Source organism: Arachis ipaensis, chromosome B5 (assembly GCF_059453495.1).
Source record: "Arachis ipaensis isolate K30076 ecotype BB chromosome B5, ASM5945349v1, whole genome shotgun sequence".
NCBI lineage: Eukaryota > Viridiplantae > Streptophyta > Magnoliopsida > Fabales > Fabaceae > Arachis > Arachis ipaensis.
The window spans coordinates 153,700,541-153,724,043 of NC_142440.1; the positions used below are offsets into that span (position 1 = coordinate 153,700,541).

General features: G+C 34.4%; 1 protein-coding gene and 3 pseudogenes across 4 annotated transcripts; 2 read left to right on the forward strand and 2 right to left on the reverse strand.

Annotated features, from left to right (window-relative positions):
• The first annotated feature begins 172 nt into the window (after nucleotides 1-172).
• On the forward strand, nucleotides 173-1,541 carry LOC148566271 (disease resistance protein RPS4-like; annotated as a pseudogene).
• Nucleotides 1,542-4,733: 3,192 nt separating this feature from the next.
• On the forward strand, nucleotides 4,734-8,866 carry LOC148566272 (disease resistance protein Roq1-like). 3 transcript variants are annotated; one of them, XM_088486310.1, is made up of 5 exons: nucleotides 4,734-5,309; nucleotides 5,409-6,519; nucleotides 6,604-6,888; nucleotides 7,009-7,821; nucleotides 7,926-8,866. In XM_088486310.1, the coding sequence occupies exons 1-5, from the start codon at nucleotides 4,798-4,800 to the stop codon at nucleotides 8,646-8,648; spliced, it is 3,444 nt and encodes a 1,147-aa protein (XP_088342436.1). In that variant the 5' UTR covers nucleotides 4,734-4,797; the 3' UTR covers nucleotides 8,649-8,866. The 3 variants fall into 3 exon arrangements, with proteins under 3 accessions (XP_088342436.1, XP_088342437.1, XP_088342438.1); XM_088486311.1 differs by having other exon boundaries at nucleotides 5,409-6,207; XM_088486312.1 differs by having other exon boundaries at nucleotides 7,972-8,257.
• A 5,687-nt stretch (nucleotides 8,867-14,553) lies between these two features.
• LOC148566273 (uncharacterized) lies at nucleotides 14,554-20,831 on the reverse strand (annotated as a pseudogene). Its single transcript, XR_015883218.1, has 2 exons — nucleotides 20,695-20,831; nucleotides 14,554-19,873 (listed from the first exon to the last, which is right to left on the reverse strand). The product of XR_015883218.1 is annotated as an uncharacterized LOC148566273 (transcript).
• Nucleotides 20,694-21,824, reverse strand: LOC148566274 (uncharacterized; annotated as a pseudogene).
• Nucleotides 21,825-23,503: the final 1,679 nt, after the last annotated feature.

Here is a 23,503-nt window from a genome sequence, read left to right on the forward strand (position 1 = left end):
ACGTATAGTTGCCCTATATTATTTGATCAATAATAATCTTCTGAATAAATGGAACAAACTAACTAAAAAGAGCACTGGGATTAGAGTGCTTGATTGATCTTGTTCTTGAAGAGAACATAAAAAGGACACAAACTTCTTGTTTATTTCAGTAGTGACAGCAAAAGAAAAAAGAATGCTACCTGATCATTCAATACGCTCCATGGTATTCTGAGCAACAGTTTTATATGATACGAGATATTATAACAAATATATGTAAGTGTAATTCTTGGAGAAGAATTTGGTGGTGTGGAAAGAGTTGCAAAAAAATTTTCAATTTAAATCAGAAGTACATTGATCAAGGAATTTGCAAACAGTTTAAGAGTATTCGAATGGTGGAGATATCCTTCAAACTATTTTCCCTGTCATTTTCAACCAAACGAACTCTCCATATTCTAGTTGCCCTCACTGGAAGATATCCGTCTATCTGGTTGCTCAAGCCTTGAGTATTTTCCAGAAATTCCAGACGAGATGGAAAATCTTGAAATGCTTAATTTGAGTAACACAGGCATAAAAGATTTGCCATGTTCATTTCGTAATCTTTCTGGGTTGTGGTTTCTGAAAATGAGTAGGAATGAAATGTGTAAGATACCAAGTGTCATTGGCATGATGCCACGACTGCATCAGTGTCATATTTCGGGAGGAGGCAATTTGGGGAGGATATCAAGAAAGCAGGAGGACGGGCTTCATCGAATACTCACTCACTCCCTTCCATCTCACAATATGATATGCCTTTCTCTTTGTCAGATGAGTTTTTTCCACTAGCTCTTGCATGCTTTCCCAATTTGGAACATTTAGACTTAATAGGCAATAATTTCACAGTCCTTCCCGAATGCATGCAAGAATTTCGTTTTTTATACTGGATCAACGTGGATGATTGCAAGCATCTTCGGGAGATTAGAGGGATTCCACCGTGCTTGAGTGTCTTTTCAGCAGTAAACTGCAAATCATTGAATCCTGAGGGCACAGGCATGTTACTCAATCAGGTTTTGTTACTTTTCAATTAATTAACAATGTAGATTACATCATTATTCACATTAAATTAATCAATCATGCTAGATGTACACTAAAATCAACCACCAGAATAGAATACGCATTGAAATACAAAATACACAAATAATATATGCTTCTGAATTATAAATGATTGACAGGAACTCCACGAGGGTGGAAGTACCGAGTTTATGATGCCAGGAGGAATGGATATGAAACACTACCTTTGGAAAAGGAATGGAATCATGCGGAGGTTTCGTATCAAGCAAGTTACAATTACTTTCATGCGGCGAATTGCAAGAGAGATTGGAATGCATGTATTGAAGAAAGAGAGTTTAGTCATGCAAGATATTCGATTCACTGATCCTTACAAAATGACACAACTACTTGTAATGATGCTCATGCTCTCTAAAGTATTCCCCAACCATAAGAACCAGCCCTTGCTCCCGGAAAGATGCATTGGTTTGTGCACATTGCAGTTTCTGGCATACACACTTTTTGGAGGGAGGGCATAGAGGATTCAATATCAGCATCTGCAGTTGTTTTCAGAAACTGTTTTAACTCATTGATTTATAGGCAACAAGATGCATGTTTCTGTACATTAGCTTGCATCAATCAATATACACCAAGCTTGCTGCATTCTGCATTCTCAATGTCAATAGGTACGAGTTCTAAGTCATGAACTAGCCTTTCAATTTGGTATACGGTAGCTTAAACAATAATTGATTGATTCTGAAAGTAACAATGACAATTAAAAATCCATTTTCCTTCAGTTTAAATAAAAGATTATTTCGTCAATAAAAGATAGAATGGAAACTTTTTGGTTAATTTAGTTGATGAGTGCAAAAGATAGAAGAAGAAGTGACTTGCTAATAAAACTTTTCAGTGAAATGGATTTCTTAAAATATGAATGGAAACTTTATCATATGCTTCAAAAAAAAAAAAAATAAAGCTCTAGAAAACATTTGTAAGCAGCTTCATTTGGTGAATCTATATGGTTTACTGACAGCAATGACATTAAATAGCCTTAATTAATCTAATTACTAATTCAAACAAAATTTCCATGGAACATTTTAAGTTTTATATATTGTGAAATATTCACTAATTAATAATTTCGCAAAAGGACAACACTAATGCTTATTATGTTCTCAATAGTATTGCACAAGCATAAGAAGCAACCCTTGCACATGAAAACATGCATAGGTTTGTAGTTCAATGTGATTTTTCAACTAACTGATTTCCAGAGTTAATAATAAAAGAACTATGTTTCATTTCAAAGCACGAAAGTTTTATGGGCCCGAAAGTTTTTTATTTTCATTTCTTGGGATACAAGAAAAACAGGACTAAACAAAATTTATTTTTTAAAACTTTTACCTAGTGAAACTCGAACCCACGACCTCTTAAGTGAGTATGGGGAGACTATGTCATTTGAACTATAACTCATTGGCAATCTGACTTTTACTTTGCACAAATAAAATAATGAAATGTGAATACATAGATGCAGATTTTTGTGATTAAGAAAATTCAAAATCACAAAAGACAAGCACAATATCTCCCATCAGTAAATATATTATGTTACATGATGACGCATGCTGCGTTCTTATTTTTGAACAAAAACAGAAAAACCTCAGCACATGTTAACAATACCATACATCACATCTATTGATCTATTGATTGTAGCCCCAGCAGTGTTATTTTTCTCCATTGCAGAATAATACTAGTGGTTGTAGCTTCTCTCTTAAACTTGTGCATTTTAGTTTTTCTTATTATTCCAACAAATTTTATGGAAATGGATTGAATGAATGAGAGAACTGTGATACAGATATCTCTAATTATGGCAATACACAAGGCTCAATGCATATATTAATTAAGAGTGTATTTGGTAATTGGGGTTCTGTCACCATCAAGCCCGGCTATGACTGATGCTTAAAAAAGTCATTTCCAGCAAGCCTATTTTACAGAAAAAGAATCTAACAGAATTTTTATAATACTATCAGCACATATTTAGATATCAAATTTAACTCAAATTCAGCATAGGTACAGAAATTTCTAGTTTAAGATTTACTATAAAACATAGTTGAATAATTCTATATATTTTTCAAGTTAGTAAGACTATATATATATATAGAAATGTTTACAAAACAAACTATCTCAAGTCACTATGGTCAGATCCTACTTATGACGTATGGAGCATTTTAACAAATTCAAAAATTTATCAAGATATTTACACAAGATATCATGTTCTTAGACAATAAGATCCTACCAATTTAAGTGATACTAGAGTGAAACTGATGGAAAAAGATTAGAATCAAGGTTCTTATCTAGGAAAAAAAAACAACAATACAGTGAGTTTTGTAACTCGGTGGTAAACAAAGCATCCAAAGCCCACACGAAATAATTTTACAAATATTATGCACTTGGCTAAAATAAATCTATTATAGTAAATTAGTAATAGTGAATAAAATATATTCGAACACATAAGTAAATCCACTATAATAATAGTAATAGAGGGAAGAAATTTTAGTACCCTTCAAATCAATCTCAACAGTGACATGTTTTTCTTCTCTAATCCATCTGCAGCAAGGTTCAAATTCCTCATATGATCCATTGATTGTAGCCCCAGCAGTGTTATTTTTTCCCATTGCAGAATAATACTAGTGGCTATAGCTTCTTCTCTCTTAAACTTGTGATTTTTAGTTTCCTTATTATTCCAGCAAATTTTATGGAAATGGATTGAATGGAATGAATGAATGAGAGAACCATGATACAATATCTCTATTTGTATCAATATATATACAAGGCTCAATGCATATAATTAAGAGTGTATTTGGTAATTGGGGTTCTCTTGGTTAAGAATGATTCCTTGTTGGTTTGAATAAGTTTTCTATTGTTACTTTCTTGAATCCTAGTTTTGAAGGAAACCATGTACCTTATTTTACTTCCATCTCTCAATCTCTATTACTTTTTCTTGATTCTTTTTTCTACAAATCAAGAATTGTAGCAATGTGTTCACAACAAGCTTGTGACTTAGCTATCTATATTCTGATATTCTACAAGGGAAAAAAGCATTGACACCTTATCACATCAACTCAATTAGTCTGTATAAGTGTGATTAATTAAAGAATTTTGGCATTATCAGACATTATCATAAGAATAATACAGGAAAATTCACATCTCATATTGGATAGTGTTAATTAATGAAAGCTTACAAACTATAACATTTAAGTTCTAAATTCCAAAATTTGTCTACTCATTCATACATCAAAGTGCTGTTTTTATAAAAGATGTAACCTTTTTTCCACCTTTTTTGATTGCTAAAGTTTTAATCTACGGACAAGTTACTGCATGGGGGATGAATAATGATACCGCGTGGAATTTGTATGCAATATGCAACAAGAAATCATGATGGCCGATGGGAAACAAGGTTTCACTTCTTGAAATTTAGAGGCAAAAACTAATGAGTCAGTGTTTATCAAAATCACAGTATGCTAATTACAACAACGTTTGTGCCAAAGAAAGAGTTAACAAGAATTACACCACACCGTAGCATAGCCTAGGATTCTTTTGACGCGTGGGTCAGAGGTGGACCAAAGGAATCAATAATGAATGAATGCAGTTTCTGCGTGGTTGCAAAGTTGACTGACTTAGACTTACACCCACTATTATTGTCTCACTCTCTCTCTCTCTCTCTTTATATATATTTACTTCTTTGTTTCTCAGGTTTTCATCATCATCCAACACTCCAACATATATCCTTCTTGCTTCCATCTCATGGCTCTGCAATCCTCCTCCTCTTCCCATCCCTTTTCCTCTTCCTCCTTCAGCTATGCTTGGAAATACGACGTGTTTATTAGTTTTAGAGGCCCAGATACTCGCTACGGTTTCACTGGCAACCTCTACAAAGCTCTCCGTGACAAAGGAATCCTCACATTCTTTGATGATGGCGAGCTTCAAAGCGGAGAGGAAATAACACCTGCACTTCTCAAGGCAATTGAACAGTCCAGGATTGCCATTGTTGTACTCTCTCCTAACTATGCTGCTTCTTCTTTTTGCTTAGAGGAACTGGTCCATGTCCTTCACTGCATCAAGGGAAATAATCGCTTGGTTTTGCCTGTTTTCTATGAGGTGGATCCTTCTGATGTGCGCCATCTGAAAAAGAGTTTTGGAGAGGCAATGGATAAGCATGAGAAGAGATACAAGGATGACATGAATAACAAGGTGGACAAATGGAAAAAGGCTCTGCATCAAGTGGCTAATTTATCAGGCTATCATTTTAAATATGGGTACTTTATATATACCTTCTTATATTTGTTTTATTTGTCTGATATTTATATTTTGAATTGAAATGACTATCTATGTAACCTCGTGTCTTGATTGGGCAGGGATGGATATGAACACATGTTTATTGGAAACATTGTGGTAAACATCTCAAAAAGGATTAGAAGACGTGCAGCTTTGCCTGTTGCTGATCACCCTGTTGGATTGGAGTCCCCGGTGTCAAAGGTAGCTTCCCTTCTAGATGTTGAATCTAATGCTGGGGTTCACATGGTGGGGATATATGGAATTGGAGGAATAGGAAAAACAACAATTGCTCTTGCCGTCTATAACTTGATTGCTGACCATTTTGAAGGTGTGTGCTTTCTTGAAAATGTGAGAGAAAATTCAAACAAATACGGGTTGGTACATCTTCAAAATATCCTTCTTTGCAAGATATTAGGAAATGAAGGAGTCGAGATATTAGGTGTTAAAGAAGGAACCACACAGATACAACGAAGGCTTTGTCGAAAGAGTATTCTTTTGATTGTAGATGACGTTGATGAGCATGAGCAGTTGAAAGCTATTGCTGGAAACCCTGATTGGTTTGGTTCTGGCAGCAGAATCATTATTACAGCACGGGACAAACATTTGTTAGCACTTCATGGTGTTGAAAGGACATACGAGGTACAAGGTTTAAATGAGGAAGAGTCCTTAGAATTGCTTAAATGGAAAGCTTTCAAAACAGATATTGTTAACCCAAGGTACGCAGATGTTTTAACCCGTGCAGTAACTTATGCTTCTGGACTCCCATTGGCTTTGGAAGTAATAGGTTCTAACTTGTTTGGAAAAGATTTACAACAATGGGAATCTGCAATGGATCAATATGAAAAAGTTCTTGATAGCAAAATACGTAAGATACTTCAGGTAAGTTTTGATGCATTGGGAAAAGATGTACAAAGTGTTTTTCTGGATATTGCTTGTTGTTTTAAAGGATATAATCTAATGGAAGTAATAAGTCTACTTCAAGCTCATTATGGGAATTGCATGAGATATCATATTGGAGTGTTGGTTGAAAAATCTCTCATAAAGATCGATAAGAATGATAGAGTGATAATGCATGATCTAACAGAAGATATGGGTAAAGAAATTGTTCTAGAAAAGTCACCAAAACAACCCGGAAAGTGTAGTAGGTTATGGTTTCATGAAGATATAGTAAAAATTTTAGAAGGCAATCAAGTAAGTAATAAATTTTTCTATACAAGTTTATTAGAAACTATTTTTATTGTTTTAATTAATTCATATTGTCATTTTCTCTTGAAGGGGACTAGTGCCATTGAAATCATACATTTGGAATTTCCGTTATTCAAAGGTGAAGTGAAATGGGATGGAACAGCTTTTGAACAGATGAAAAATCTCAAAATACTTATCATAAAAAATGGTCGTTTTTCCAAAGGGCCCAAATATCTTCCAAATAGTTTAAGAGTATTGGAATGGAGGAGGTATCCTTCAAAGTATTTTCCCTCTAATTTTGATCCAGAAAAGCTTTCCATACTCAAGTTGCCTGATTCTCTCTGCATGTCACCCAAGTTGGATAGCTTATCCAAGGTAAGCGTACTAAATTCATTTTTATGATTTTTTATGTTTGTAAATTCACATGATCAGGTTTATTTGGTGTTTATTTTAGTTTGATTATTAATTTTATTTGTGTGTTTGTTTCTTCTCCAGATATGGCTCACCTTGAAAGTTTTGAGTTTTATTTGTAGTGATTCTTTGAAAGAGATACCTGATGTGTCTAATCTTCAAACTTTAGAAGAATTTTCTTTTGAAGGATGTAAAAAATTAGTCTCGGTTCACGATTCAGTTGGTTTTTTACCTGAACTTAAAATATTGAATGCTAATAGGTGCCCCAAGCTCAGAAGTTTTCCACCTGTTATTAATTTGCCCTCACTGGAAACACTCGGTCTATATGGATGCTCAAGCCTTGAGAAATTTCCAGAAATTCCAGAAAAGATGGAAAATCTAGAAGTGCTTGATTTGAGTGACAATGGCATAAAAGATTTGCCATGTTCATTTTGTAACCTTTCTAGATTGTGGTATTTGTCTTTGAGGGAGAATGAAATGTATAGAATACCAAGTGTCATTGGCATGATGCCACGCCTGTCTTGGTGTGATATTATATTAAGAAGAAATAAGAGGAGGGCATCAGTAGAGCAGGAAGAGGGGCTTCATGGAATACTCACTCACTCCCTCCCCTCTTCACATTTGAGAAATCTTTATCTCACAAACAGCAATTTGTCAGATGACTTTTTTCCCTTAGCTGTTGCATGGTTTCCCAATCTGTTTCAGTTAGACCTAAGAGGCAATAATTTCACAGTCCTTCCTGAATGCATCCAACAATTTCGGTTTCTTCAATATCTCCATGTGAATGATTGCGAGCATCTTCAGGAGATTAGAGGGATTCCACCAAACTTGGAATTCTTCTTTGTAGTAAACTGCAAATCATTGAGTCCGAGGGGCACAAGCGTGTTACTGAATCAGGTTTGGTTACTTTTTAATAATTAAGAATGCAGATGACATCATAATTCATACTAAATTAATAATGTATGCTAAACTACTGCTTCTCCATTATGAATGAATGACAGCAATTGCCCATTCACCAGGGTAGAAACACCCACTTTGTGATGCCAGGTGGAAGCATTCCAAGGGGGTTTGAGTGGCGCAGCAGTGGAGCTTCTATTTCTTTCTGGTTTCGGGGCACCAAATTCCCTTACAATGCTCTTTGCTTTGCAATTCTACTCAAAAATGACTTCCCTTCCTCATTTGAAGTAGTTCCCACTCTGACCATCAATGGCAACCAAGTTCGACATCGACGGCGTACCTCAATGGATCAATTATTTATTTTTAATCTGGGGAGTTCTGATTTTTATCGTTATGGTCTTGAAGCACTACATCTTGAAAGAGGATGGAATCATGCGAAGCTTTCATATGAAGCATATAAGTATTATGAGGAGAAGGTCCCAAGTGAGTCAATTGGAAAAGAGATTGGAATGCACGTATGGAAGGAAGAGAGTAGTAGTATAATGGAAGATATTCGATTCACTTATCCATACAAAATGACACAACTAATTATAATGATGATCATGCTCTCTATAGCATTCCCCAACCATAAGAACCACCCCTTGCTCCTCCAAACATCCATTGGTTATTGGACGTTGCTGTTTCTAACACACACACTCTTTCCGGCACCGACTATGTATGATTTGGATAATGACAATGAATTAGGGTCGGAGGAATCGGATATCAGCGATGGTTCAATGGCATCCACAGAGCTAGTGGGTGCAGAAGTTGGGTATGCCCAAGGGTAATTGCATTTATCAATGTTTTTGTGTTACTCATTTTAGATTTTAGTTATCTCTCTCTCCCCATTTTACTTTTATCAATAACTAGAATGAGACCCACGCGATGCGCGGGACGGTAAATTAATGATAATATATAATAAATATTAAAAATTGTTATGCTCTGTAGAAATAAATTAAATATGTGTAATTGAAGTTAAACTTAAAAGGTGTTTTATTTTAAATAATTTGTAGTACAAAAGATTTGGATGTTGAAGTTGCTGACATTTTTATTTGGTGGTTTGATTTTTACATTTGTTTTAGTTGATGGACTTAGTCATCTTATGTGGCGCTCGTCTTCCTTTTTTTTTGTTGGTTGTTAGAGTTGGTGCTTTCTTCTTTTTGTCGTTGGTTATTGCGAAGACATGTTTTTTATGAATTGTTGAGTTTGATGCACTTTCTATTATGTTATTTGGTTCCATCTTTGTATGTATGTTCTTTTTCCGAAGATGTGTCTTGAATTTGTATAGTTTTCTTTCTCCTTAATCTCTTGATGGGGTGGTGCTTCAATGTCATTATTTTTCTGAAATATCATTAGATTTGAAGCAGTTGTGCCCAATAAGTTTTTTGCGTCGCCATCAAATAGTACAAAAGTTGTTGTAATACTTTGATCTAAAACCTTTAATTGAATTCTGAACCTAAAATAAGTATTGGGCTAGCAACTAATAATTTGATAGATGAGATTAGAAAAGTATATAGAGTTACCTTATTGTTGGATATTGTGGTGTTTGATTACATGTGCCACAAATGTAGTTGTTTCTTTTTTTTATATGTTTTCTTCTTACACTTTACATTTAACATAGTTCCATCCTAATTTGTCATCAATTTCTTTTATAGTTACTAAAATTGTGAAGATCTTTTTCTATTTCAATATTCAATTTATGTTATCATTAGGTATATGGTATTTGAGTAAGTATGAATGTATGATGTATGTTGTGATTTTTTTTGTCATACCTGATCATCAGATTCTCATTGCATGGTCATTAGATCTTGGATAGTTATTCGATTTCTTATCGTTCTGCTCTGAAAGAATGATGCTCTATTGAGTAAGTTTGAGATGTGTAGTTCAGAAATAAATTTTTTGTGCTAAATTTGATGTTATGTGAAGGAATAGTGATAAGAGACTTATATATGTAGTTTAAATGGTATGGAATTTAAATACTTATAACGTAAAATTTATTATTGTCACAGCCCAAAATGAGCCATAACCGGCGCTCAAGAAAATAATCCTATAGCAAGCCTTATATACTCAAATATAAATTGAATAAGAAAGTTACAAATATTTTACAAGTTCTAAAATAAATAGTTATACATTTTTAACAAAAATTAAAATAATTAAAAATCGTTGGACCCTGCCTGTGTTATATGGAGCATATATACATCTAAGAACTCATCAACGAATAAGTACTCATTGCAGATCGTTACATCTTGAATAGAGAGTCTCACATAGACAAGTAATTGTTCCTGAAAAATGTTTTTAGAAAAAAAAACGGGGTGAGTTTTGCAACTCAGTGACTAGACAATACATCTATAATCGACATGAGACCATATAAACATCATATTAAAATAATTTTAATTAGAAAATAATAATTGATAATAATAAGTGAATCAATAAGGGAGTTCTCATACAGAAATCAAATCAAAAGTCCACACTTGGGCGGCTTCACCTCAATGGGTAGCCCTTTCCTCTCGTGTGTCCTAACAAAATAACAGATCTAACGTGTGGCCTACACGTTAGGCTAGCAACACCCCTGCTAGCTGGGGTCTGAGTTAGATGCATCTAAGTTAACGTCATAACCGCCGTTAACTACGATTTTCTAATACGAGCCTCCCAAACCAATTCAAAACATATAATTTCAAATACAACAAATCTTTGATCTTTCCAATATATAAGGTATCGAATCAAATCAAATCATATTATACTTTCTCATCAGAATCCTTTCCAATCAAAACACATTTCAAATATATTTCACAATCTTTAAACTAAGTGAATACCAACAAATACTTCAATGCTTCAAAAACAAATATTCAAGTAAACTCAAACATTTTAGAATAATGCAAAACTTTATCAAAAATATATATGGTCTCAAAAACAGATATTCAAATAAGATCAAACAATTTAAAATAATGCAAGACTTCATCAAAAATATATATGGTCTCATGTATAGTTCCAAAAGTATAAACTTCATAAAAAATGAATTATTTAATTTTAATAAATCAATTATTCTAATCAATTTAAAACAATTCTAGACAAATATAGTGAGTATAATTCAAAGATCATAATAGATATATGTCAAAATAATTATAGATACACAGTCAAACAATTATAAATGTAAAGCCTACTCACAACTTGGTCCCAAGGGACCGAAGATACCGAATCGGGAGTGTCAAAATTGGAGGATTGACGTAGAATGGAATGAATGAGCACAGAATTTGGATTAGGGCAACGACAAGGTGGAGCTGCGATAGTTTGGGTTATTGTCAGGAACGGTTCAGCTCCAGCGGCACCAACAGCTCCATTAGCAACCAAGGTTCACCCGAACGGCGACCGGTGACGAAACAACCCTCTATTCACGATGGCTCCTCTCGCACGTTCTGTTTCTCTCTCTTCGAGCTCTCTCTTCTCTCTCAACAATGGCGACGGCAACTTGGCAAGGCGGCAGTTGAAGCTCAGCAGTGACGGAGACAAGGCGCGGCGGCTGTCCTTTCTCGTCTCGTCTCTCGCGCTCGTCCCCTCTCTTGGACGCATCTCTCGGTTCTGGCCTCTGATGGCGACGCGACGGCAGCGAGCTGGACGCAGCTGGCGGCGACGTGACGGGACACGAATGGCGAGCTCCAGGCCGGCAGTGACAAGGCGTGGCTCTGTCTCTCTCCCCTCGCGTGGTGGCTTGGTGTGGACATCTCCCTCCTTCCTCCCTTCGCTTCTTGCGGTCTCCCCTATTCTCTCTTTCCCTTTTCTTTCTTTCTTTTTCCGTGGAGTCTAGGTGTGTGTGCTGTGGGGAAGAGAGTGTGAGGCGAGTGAGAGTGTGTGCGGCGGTGGGAGGTGAGTGAGAGAGTGTGGCTAGGGTTAGAGAAAGAAGAAAATAAAAATCTAGGAGTGGGTCCCACCGGCTTATCTATTTATTTATTTTTTTCTGGCTATTACAATTATGATTAATAATATTATTATGACATTTGTAATATGGATGTTTATTACTTTTAGTGAGCTATTTATAAAAATTAATAAATTAATTATTGCGGTTATAAATTTATTGTATTATTTATAACGGTAAGATATAATAAATATAGGAATATGAATTCAATGTATTTAGAGGTTACAAATGTATTGGATTCTATTTTTTAGTTTTCTATTTGTATATATATATTTTTTTTTGCTGATTTGGAAATAATAGTTGATCTGCCAAGAATTGACTGGTTGATTTTAAAGTTGTGCCAAATAATAATTATTCTAAAGTTGGCAATGCAATTGATGTAATTAATGACCTAAACTTATGGAGTTGCCGTCAACATAATTATTGTAATAATTATATATTTAGATTTGTATCCATGCATGATGCATCTTATATGTACAAATATACGCAACAAAAGCTAAAAGTTAAACATTTTTAGTAAAAAAAAAAAAAAGAAAATAGTTAATTAGTGTTTTGAGGTAAACATGCATGCATAATACATCTTATATACTACGAATGTATCTAATATATAAAAATGTATGTCTAATATCATATATTTTTTGGTTTCGTTTTGATACTCTTTTAATAAATTTGTTTTTTTTTTTAGTTTTCAAATATTCTTTTCAAATTTTATATTGGTAAAATAAAATAGAATTTGTTTTTAATAATAAGTAAAAACTACAATAATAGTTCTTTATACCTAGTGTTACTTCTAAAAATTAAAATGATTATTTTTTTTACAAAAAATACAGAGACTCGAATTCGCGACCAATATGAGAGACTATGCCATTTGAGGTATAACTCATTGGCAAAAATTAAAATGATTATAATAATCATAATTATAATAATAAAATATAATTTTCATTTTTTAAACTTTTAATTTATAAATTAATTGTTGCGGTTATAAATTTATTGTATTGTTTATAACGGTAAGATATATCATATAATAAATACAGGAATATGAATTTAATATATTTGGAGATTACAAATTTATTGGATTTTATTTTTTAGATTTTTATTTCTATATTTTATTTTTTTGCTGATTTGGAAATAATAGTTGATTTAGCAAGAATTGAGTGGTTGATTCTAAAGTTGTGCCAAGTAAGCAATATTGCTGACATGGCATTAGTAGAAAGAAAGAAATGTCTCAAAAGTAATGTGGTGCATACTTATGTATCTACTTTTATATATTAAGAATAGATATTTTTGTACATAAAAGGAGCCCTGGGAGTCTGGGACTAGAGTGATTCATTGAACTTGTTCTTGTTCTTGAAGATAACATAAAGTGCACAATCTTGTTTATTTCATTAGTGACAGACAAGAAAAAAGAATATTGTACAGTATGATAGAAATCACCATGCATGTGTACTTGAGATATCCATTCAATGTGGCACTTGCTACTTTTTTATCAACAGATTAAATTGTATGCTACACTACACTGAATGATTCTGAATTTCTAACATGAGTACTACGAGAATAGCTAGGAATGCAAATAAGTAGTTTATTAGTCATATCTCAACAAGAATGTGGAGCACAGACCATAATGGTTCTAAAATAACCTTATGCAAAATATTGGAATGTATGAAAATGAGTTACTTATTATGGATGTCACGACCCAAAATGAGTCATGACCGGCGCTCAGGAAAATAATCCTATAGCAAGCCTAACATAGTCAAATATAAGTTCAATAAGCAAGTACAAATATTTTACAAGTTCTAAAATAAATAATTATATATTTTTAACAAAAAAAATTAAAATAACTAAGAATAGTTGGTCCTGCCTGTGACATATGGAGCATATACTTCTAGGAACTCGACAAAGAATAGGTACTCATTGCAGACCGTTACTCTTGAATAGAAAGTCTCACACAGTCAAATATTTGTTCCTGAAAAATATTTTTAGGAAAACGGGGTGAGTTTTGCAACTCAGTGACCAGACAATACATCTATAATCAACATGAGACTATACAAACATTATCATCAAAGTAATTTTAATTAGAAAGTAATAGTTAATAATAATAAGTGAATCAATAAGGGAGTTCTCATACAGAAATCAAATCAAAAGTCCACACCTAGGCGGCTCCACCTCTATGGGTAGCCCTTTCCTCTTGTGTGTCCTAACAGAATAACAGATCTAACGTGTGGCCTACACGTTAGGCTAGCAACACCCCTGCTAGCTGGAGTCTGAGTTAGATGCATCTAAGTTAACGTCATAACCGCCATTAACTACGGTTTTCTAATACGAGTCTCCCAAACCAATTCAAATCATATAATTTCAAATACAACAAGTCTTTGATCTTTCAAATATATAAGATATCGAATCAAATCAAATCATATTATACTTTCTCATAAAAAATATTTCCAATCATACTTTTTCAATCATAAGAAATTTCAGACATATTTCACAATCTTTAAAGTAAGTGAGTACCAACAAATACTTCAATGCTTCAAAAACAGATTTTCAAGTAAAATCAAACATTTTAGAATAATGCAAAACTTCCTCAAAAATATATATAGTCTCATGTATAGTTCCGAAAATATAAACTTCATAAAAACAAATTATTTAATTCTAAAAAATCAATTATTCTAATCCATTTAAAATCATTCAAGGCAAATATAGTGAGTATAATTCAAAAATCATAATTGATATATATCAAAATAATTATAGATGCAAAATCAAATAATTATAAATGTAAAGCCTACTCACAACGTAGTCCCAAGGGACCGAAGATACCAAACCCAGAGTGCCAAATTCAAGGTAAGAAGGATTGAAGTGGAATGGAAAGAATGAGCGTAGAATTTGAACCGGAGTAGCGACAAAATAGAGCTGCTATAGTTCTCGATTGTTGAAACTATAATCCAAACGCGTTGACAGAACCTTTCCTCTCAACCCGAAACTGCAGCAGCCACAACCTTAGCTCCAAATCACTTTTTCAGCAACCACGACGACTCAGACTTTAGGGAAACAAGTAGCGGCAGCATCGGTGGTAGTTCCGGCAACAACAGCGCCATACCCATTGACCAGAAACCCCGGCAGCGGCGGCGGCAGAAGAACGGCGACCTCAATGTGACTTTCCGGCGGCCAGAGGTGCGGTGGCGCTTCCGGCAGCGAGCCACTCCAGCAACCCCTTGTGCAAGCTCTCTTCCTCCGGCAGCGACCCAGACGGCAGCGGTGAGCTCGTCGCAGCAGCTCCCCCGACAGCCAGCCCTCCAACACGACAACAACAACACAAAGGCTTCCCTCTCTCTCCTCGCGTTCGCCTCTTTCTCTCTCCTCCATCGTTGTTGATGACGGCGGCAACTGGCAGCAAGGTGTGGCAGTTCGGCGGCTCAGTGGGGAGGGCAGTGGCAGGACACGCAGCGGCGGTCCTCTCTTCTCCCTCGCAGCGCAGCTCTCCGTCCATTCTTCTCTTCTTTATTCATGTGATTTGTGTGTGTGTTGTGAGTGAGGAAGGGGGTTTGGGGAGGGTGACGACTAGTGAGGACTGAGGGTTGAGAGAGAGTGTTTTTGTGTGATTAGGGTTAGGGAAAAAGGAAGAGTGGCCCACATTTTTTTTTTGATTTATTACATTCTTCCCTCCTTTAAAAATTCGGTCCCCGAATTTCAAACCAACTTACTATTTATATTGTCTTTTCGGCAGTACAAGTCACATCTATTTCATACAACTAGACCCTGATGCAAGAAATGATGCATTTAGGAATAAGGAAAGAAAACAACATTGAGACAACCTTATCCGAAAGAAGTGTAACCACATCATGACACCATAAGTTTAATAATTTGCACAAATATATAGCAAGAACAAGGCTAAAAATCAAGCTATCTGAGCAAAGTTGCAGGAAAGAACTTAAGCACTTTAATTATACAATATTACATCCAGATACAAATTGAACCCAATGCATAAAGAAAAACATTTTGCAGATATTATGCAACGATCAAATGCTGTGCATTTCTTAATATTCACATATACAATGTAGCAAAAGGAGCCGATATGAAGCACCATCAATCACAAAGAACAGATTGCATAATTAGATTGATATGAAAATTTTCAAAAGCACACTACAAACTCTAATTGGAGTTCAAATAACATAGCCAAAAGTATAAAATATATAGAGTAACACAAATTCTAACAATACACCCAAAACATAAAACAAAAATAAAAAGCACAGTCATATGAGATTCCAAGAGTTCAAGTACAATTATGTGGTGGATAAGGATGAGAAAGGAGAGAGGCAATGTGAAGAATTAAGCAGAATATACATGACCAGATTCCAGACTTAGAGACAAACATAACCAACACATCAAACCAAGCATGCAAGATATAGCCAGCAAAACATTTTCAAATCATATTATGCATATTAACCTTAAATGTCAAGTGATAAGAGATAGGAAGGTTGAACAGAAGGAAGGAATTTAATCGATCTACAAGGCTCTTTAAGGGCATTGTGAAAACAGCATATTAGTAGGAATAGTTCCGCTTACTCAAACATAGCATTGGCACTAGCCATCCTTCAGGTTAGCAATCGACAATTCCAAATAATAAACTAAAAAATGTGCTACATATACACCAATTGATAAACAAACAGAATGCTATTAGTTGGGAAACAATACCACCAATCTAGCAAAGTTTCGAATTTCATTACTCAACCACCATTACAATGCAGCGCACTCAAGGAGTAATAGAACCACAGATTTATGAAGCTCAAGAATATCGACCGGCGACAACATATTCCAATTAGTTGCAATCCTGAGCAACTTAAAACCAACAAAGTGATGTCTCAAAAAGGTCATATAACATAGGATCAGTTAAGCAGCAGACTAATGAATCAATGTGACTACCTCAAAAATTCGATCATGTTAAGAACTTTACAAAGCCTATATATCTTTGGAAGAAAAATGGTTGATACAACAATTTAAAATAAATTGTACTTAGATCATGATGTGCAAATTTAAAGAATAATAGTACAACTGATATCAAACCCTTAACGTATGAAGAAATGTCAACCTAAGATGTGGGCTATGAACCAAGGCAAAGTACTAGTAGTAAAACAGTCGATTTTCAGAATTTCTAACAGACAATATTCAAAATATACTGTGATTGTTACCAAGGACAAATTTGGCCAAAAAAGAACAACTTAACACAAAACCCTCAATGCAGAGACTCTTTAATCAATTAAAATCCTTATTGGGCAAACAAAGTAGAATCCGCGACATAGTTAGATAATCAACAAAATCAATGGGGTAATAGAAAATATTGATTCTGCAAATGAAACAAAATCAGAAAAAGAAAAACCCCCTTTATTTTTTTGAAACCATCAGTAAGAATGAGTAACTTAATACAAAGCCAGCTACTAAATATCACTAGAATTCAAAACTACATAACAAAAACAACAATCCTATTAGCCAAGATAATCCAGCCAAAAGTACAAAACTAATTTATCTCACTGCCTTTCACTATTAAAATAAATGAAAAAAGCTCAACAGGCTGTAAAAGGACAAGCTAATAAATTTATTACACTAGAGCATATAGTCTGCAATCACACAATCACCAGAAGCATATAAAGCATCTGCACCCAATAAGCGATGATAGACTTGAATCAAACATCCATTCGCAACTCAATTCGTTTCACAACCATCATTTGAGAAAATTATATAGTAACAAAAATAGTTTATTGACAAAAATATTTATGATGTTTGGCATTACTTAAAAGTTAAAAACCAAAGAAATCGTCGGTGTGTCACTACAAAGTAACACAACACAGCTTTCGAAATACGTACAAAAACATAATTGTAACTTTGTAAGGGCAAAGGCCATAAAGATAAATAAAAAGATGTACTACCACAACTAAAACCACAGGCTAGGAGCATTTTAAGGGGAAAAATGAAGAAACAAGCCAAATCCACAACAATTTGGGCAGAGCAAAATAAAAATTCATGAGTATGAATAATAGGCATAAAAAGATTTTGCATGTACAACAACAATTTAAACTAGAGAAAAGAGGAGAAAAAAAAAACATAATTAGACACAGCATGTGAACAGATAAGCTAAACCCATAATAAAGTAAAGCAAAATGAACATTCATCAGAAAATTGAAAAAAAATGTGCCACTCTAAAAATAGAAACACGATAATCCTATATATAAAAGAAACAGTCACATAACACAGATGATATGATAAGCACAATACTTGATAGTTTTGACATGTTAAAAATTAATTAGGTTTAAAAAAAACAGTGTAGAAAAAAAGAAAAATAAACAAGGCAAGGTCATTAAAATGTGAATGCAATACTAAACTTTTTACATAAATCTTATAGTGCTGACTAGAGTAACTAACTTTTACGTAAAGCATCATATAATGGACTACCAATGAGGTAATATTGAGTAAAAGTTAGAACAACATGCTAAAAGAGTTGGAACAACTTTTCTACTCAATAAAATAATTAATTTGAAGGAAAAAATTCAGATGCTCAAGTGTGTCACAAAAGTATTGTACAGATCACAAGTTCATCATGACAAACTTCAATTTGAAATTATCAAGCCCTCATCGTATCAAAGAAATCAAAACATTTATTAATCCATCATATATAACTACAAATCAGGCATATAATCTCCAACAACAACACAAGCAATTAAGAGTGTTTATTACCCCCATTCAATAGAAATTTTTACAAGATAACAACCAAGATTCACCTAGTTACAGTCACATCAGTCACCAATTCAGTAACAAATAATAAGATTAACTCCTATATAGCAGCAACAACCAATAACCTTATGGATCTCAAAAATAATTAACCAAAATCATTTACTTGTTAATTACTGTAATAATCACTAATCAAATGACATGAATCAGCAAACAAGTATCTAATCAGTGGCTAACACTCATAGGCAAGCTACAATTTATCACATTTAAAATAATCATCAAATGGTTCATAATTACCATGATCAATCCACAAGCTCAGCAAATAAGTCTATAAAATTAGAAATCACCTATAATCTAAGAGACGTATTCACTTAATAACATATAAACAAGAAGATTCTACCTGAGTGAAGCTCAAATGTGTTTTTCATACGACCAGTTATACTAAGTATAGAACTTTAGCACTCAATTTGGTTAACATCCAAATGTTAATATCAACTATGGAAATTTCAATGATCTTGGACAAAGACAAAACTTTCTCAAAGAAACTCATGCTGTGGATTTAGTGTCTTTAAAATCAATTATCTATCATCCGTATTATAGTTAGCAAACTTATTTAATATTTGTTTAACTAGAAACTAAATAAACACACATTTCAAACGGATCATAACAATTAAAGATCAAACGGAACCTAAAACAATACAATAATTTAATGTGTTAAAGTAGATAAAAGTGGGGCTAAATATCAATTCATATTATGTACCATTACTCAAAACATTCTATTTCCATGAAAAAAATTCACAAACTTTAAATCTATTAGAGACTAAGTCGAGATTGGGTACAAAGGGAAGGAAAAGAGTCGCAAGAAGCGGCTGGAAAGGAAAAGAGTGGCAAGAAGTGGCTGGAAAGGAAAAGAGTGGCAAGAAGCGGCAGAGGTCATATGATAACAACCAGATGACAACAACGACATAAAGAACAAGAATGACAATCCTATAGGCCTCTGATAGTGCCACAATTCGTACAAATAGGCGCGCTTCTATTTATACAATTGTGATCCTACCATAGGAAACTTGCTCCATATTACACAGATTAAACCAGGCTCTGATACCACTCTGTCACGACCCAAAATGAGTCATGACCGGCGCTCAGGAAAATAATCCTATAGCAAGCCTAACATAGTCAAATATAAGTTCAATAAGCAAGTACAAATATTTTACAAGTTCTAAAATAAATAATTATATATTTTTAACAAAAAAAATTAAAATAACTAAGAATAGTTGGTCCTGCCTGTGACATATGGAGCATATACTTCTAGGAACTCGACAAAGAATAGGTACTCATTGCAGACCGTTACTCTTGAATAGAAAGTCTCACACAGTCAAATATTTGTTCCTGAAAAATATTTTTAGGAAAACGGGGTGAGTTTTGCAACTCAGTGACCAGACAATACATCTATAATCAACATGAGACTATACAAACATTATCATCAAAGTAATTTTAATTAGAAAGTAATAGTTAATAATAATAAGTGAATCAATAAGGGAGTTCTCATACAGAAATCAAATCAAAAGTCCACACCTAGGCGGCTCCACCTCTATGGGTAGCCCTTTCCTCTTGTGTGTCCTAATAGAATAACAGATCTAACGTGTGGCCTACACGTTAGGCTAGCAACACCCCTGCTAGCTGGAGTCTGAGTTAGATGCATCTAAGTTAACGTCATAACCGCCGTTAACTATGGTTTTCTAATACGAGTCTCCCAAACCAATTCAAATCATATAATTTCAAATACAACAAGTCTTTGATCTTTCAAATATATAAGATATCGAATCAAATCAAATCATATTATACTTTCTCATCAAAAATATTTCCAATCATACTTTTTCAATCATAAGAAATTTCAGACATATTTCACAATCTTTAAAGTAAGTGAGTACCAACAAATACTTCAATGCTTCAAAAACAGATTTTCAAGTAAAATCAAACATTTTAGAATAATGCAAAACTTCCTCAAAAATATATATAGTCTCATGTATAGTTCCGAAAATATAAACTTCATAAAAACAAATTATTTAATTCTAAAAAATCAATTATTCTAATCCATTTAAAATCATTCAAGGCAAATATAGTGAGTATAATTCAAAAATCATAATTGATATATATCAAAATAATTATAGATGCAAAATCAAATAATTATAAATGTAAAGCCTACTCACAACGTAGTCCCAAGGGACCGAAGATACCAAACCCAGAGTGCCAAATTCAAGGTAAGAAGGATTGAAGTGGAATGGAAAGAATGAGCGTAGAATTTGAACCGGAGTAGCGACAAAATAGAGCTGCTATAGTTCTCGATTGTTGAAACTATAATCCAAACGGGTTGACAGAACCTTTCCTCTCAACCCGAAACTGCAGCAGCCACAACCTTAGCTCCAAATCACTTTTTCAGCAACCACGACGACTCAGACTTTAGGGAAACAAGTAGCGGCAGCATCGGTGGTAGTTCCGGCAACAACAGCGCCATACCCATTGACCAGAAACCCCGGCAGCGGCGGCGGCAGAAGAACGGCGACCTCAATGTGACTTTCCGGCGGCCAGAGGTGCGGTGGCGCTTCCGGCAGCGAGCCACTCCAGCAACCCTTTGTGCAAGCTCTCTTCCTCCGGCAGCGACCCAGACGGCAGCGGTGAGCTCGTCGCAGCAGCTCCCCCGACAGCCAGCCCTCCAACACGACAACAACAACACAAAGGCTTCCCTCTCTCTCCTCGCGTTCGCCTCTTTCTCTCTCCTCCATCGTTGTTGATGACGGCGGCAACTGGCAGCAAGGTGTGGCGGTTCGGCGGCTCAGTGGGGAGGGCAGTGGCAGGACACACAGCGGCGGTCCTCTCTTCTCCCTCGCAGCGCAGCTCTCCCTCCATTCTTCTCTTCTTTATTCATGTGATTTGTGTGTGTGTTGTGAGTGAGGAAGGGGGTTTGGGGAGGGTGACGACTAGTGAGGACTGAGGGTTGAGAGAGAGTGTTTTTGTGTGATTAGGGTTAGGGAAAAAGGAAGAGTGGCCCACATTTTTTTTTGATTTATTACAATGGAATAGTAAGAACATGGAATTATTTGATTCAAGCTACACTAGACCTCCTTATCAGCACTCACTAATTCTCAATCACGTCCACAACATTAGAGACACTTCATAAAAAGAACATGACCATAGTTTCGAAGGGCAAAACAGAGTAAACCTCCTCTTATTGGCAGAGTTACCAGGAACTGGAATGAAAACTGGATCACTGGATTCAAACAAGAAAAAAAAAGGTTGAGATATGTGACGGTATGCTAACCATAGCCACCAATCAGCAGAACAAAATCTCAATCCAATCATTAACAGGATAATGGAATTCAAAAACAAAATGAAGACATACCTTGCTTATTCTATGTTATTGTTTGAAAAATCTTTCTCTTATTCTTTCTCTATAATAAATTAATAATGCTGTGGATTCTAAATAGCTAAAAATCTAAATCATTTCTATAATTTTATCTCTTTAATTAAATGAATATCATCTTTATATATCAAAAAGCATGAAATTGAAGTAATTCTAAACAGATAAATGTGATTAAGGAGCATCCTCCAATCCAATTATTTAGTGGGCTTGGCACTAACAAGTAACAACATTAAGAAGCTCAATTTCAGTAACTTTTTGTATCATACATTTATATATTGAATGATTCGGAATTCATAACACAATGCAAATGCAAAGCAAATAGATAACCCTGTTGCCCACGGTCTGGACTTGGTCTGGACTCGAGTCCCCAGGATAAAAATAATAATAGATGAATAATGACACAACAATATAATAATTATGCAAATTGCAAGGTAGGGGACACACACCCCTGAAATTTCGGGGAAAGAACAAAACATGCTGAGACCTGATTTCTTAAGTTCATAGATAAAGACTTTTGGGATAAAAAAAAATTCAGAATCACAAATTACAGGCAAAATATGAGGCATCAGTAAGAAAATTAATTCCACTGCCTAAATTTAATTCATTCATATGACACTGACTCATGCTGATCATATAAGAAATAAAGTCTTATCAATACTTGTCTTCTTATTTACCTTTTTGTGAATTCTATATGTGCTTCTTAGAAGTAATTTAAGACATGAATGCCAACTCTACTTTGTACAAGGCATGCCAAATGGAAAGTCAAGAATTGTGTTAGTGTGTTACTTTTTCTGAGATTTATGTTTCTCACAGCACTAGACATTTTGATCTCATTTATTGTTGATTTTTGTGAGCAACAACTCCAACCTAATCTTAAACTCTTATTTTTTTAATTTTCTTTTGATTTGGTTGATGCATGCAACACATATACTAAACAGCTAGTTTGTCAAAGGCTTCAATACAGCAACTAATTTCTTAGTGAACTCAATCACTTGTTAAATTCAGCAGGGTCAAATTAAAACCACTAATCAAAACTTCTTTTCCAGATCTTAATTTCACTTCGTTATGATTTTTTGAATAAATAATTTTGAAGGAAACTAAAGCTAATCCAAACATAGATATTACTAAATTAAACTAATAAAAAAGATGGCCGTGGTTAGATTTCCGGAAACGTGTAAAAATGGATTTCGTACACTGCTAGTGCCCATTGATATTTCATCAAAGAAACGTTCGCGAGCATTTGGAATAGAGAGTTGAATCCATTTATTTGATCATAAGGGTAGCATGGAGGATATTCGATTCACATATCCTTATGAAAGAAGAAAATTAGGCTGCATTTCAGAAATGAAGTCCTTCAGGGTCTTTAGATTGTTGCTGTATACTTCTTTTTTTTTAACTTTGTTCATTGGATTCATGGTCTGAAAGTAAAAGTGGTTACTTGGATATAAAGAAACAAACAGGATTGAATTAAAAATTAAGTTATTTTGGGTGTAGAGTGAGAGAGAGATTCTTTGGTAAACAGAAATGGAAGAAAGTGTTAGTGTTATTGCAGTTATTAGTTTATTATCAATCAGTGACAGAAGAAGACAATAATAATG

Excerpts from the sequence above, each read along its gene's own strand:
- LOC148566272 (XM_088486310.1), top strand. The coding sequence starts at position 4,798 with ATGGCTCTGCAATCCTCCTCCTCTTCCCATCCCTTTTCCTCTTCCTCC. Across the intron at positions 5,310-5,408 it reads GGCTATCATTTTAAATATGG|GGATGGATATGAACACATGT; the intron begins GTACTTTATATA and ends TTGATTGGGCAG. Across the intron at positions 6,520-6,603 it reads AAATTTTAGAAGGCAATCAA|GGGACTAGTGCCATTGAAAT; the intron begins GTAAGTAATAAA and ends TTTCTCTTGAAG.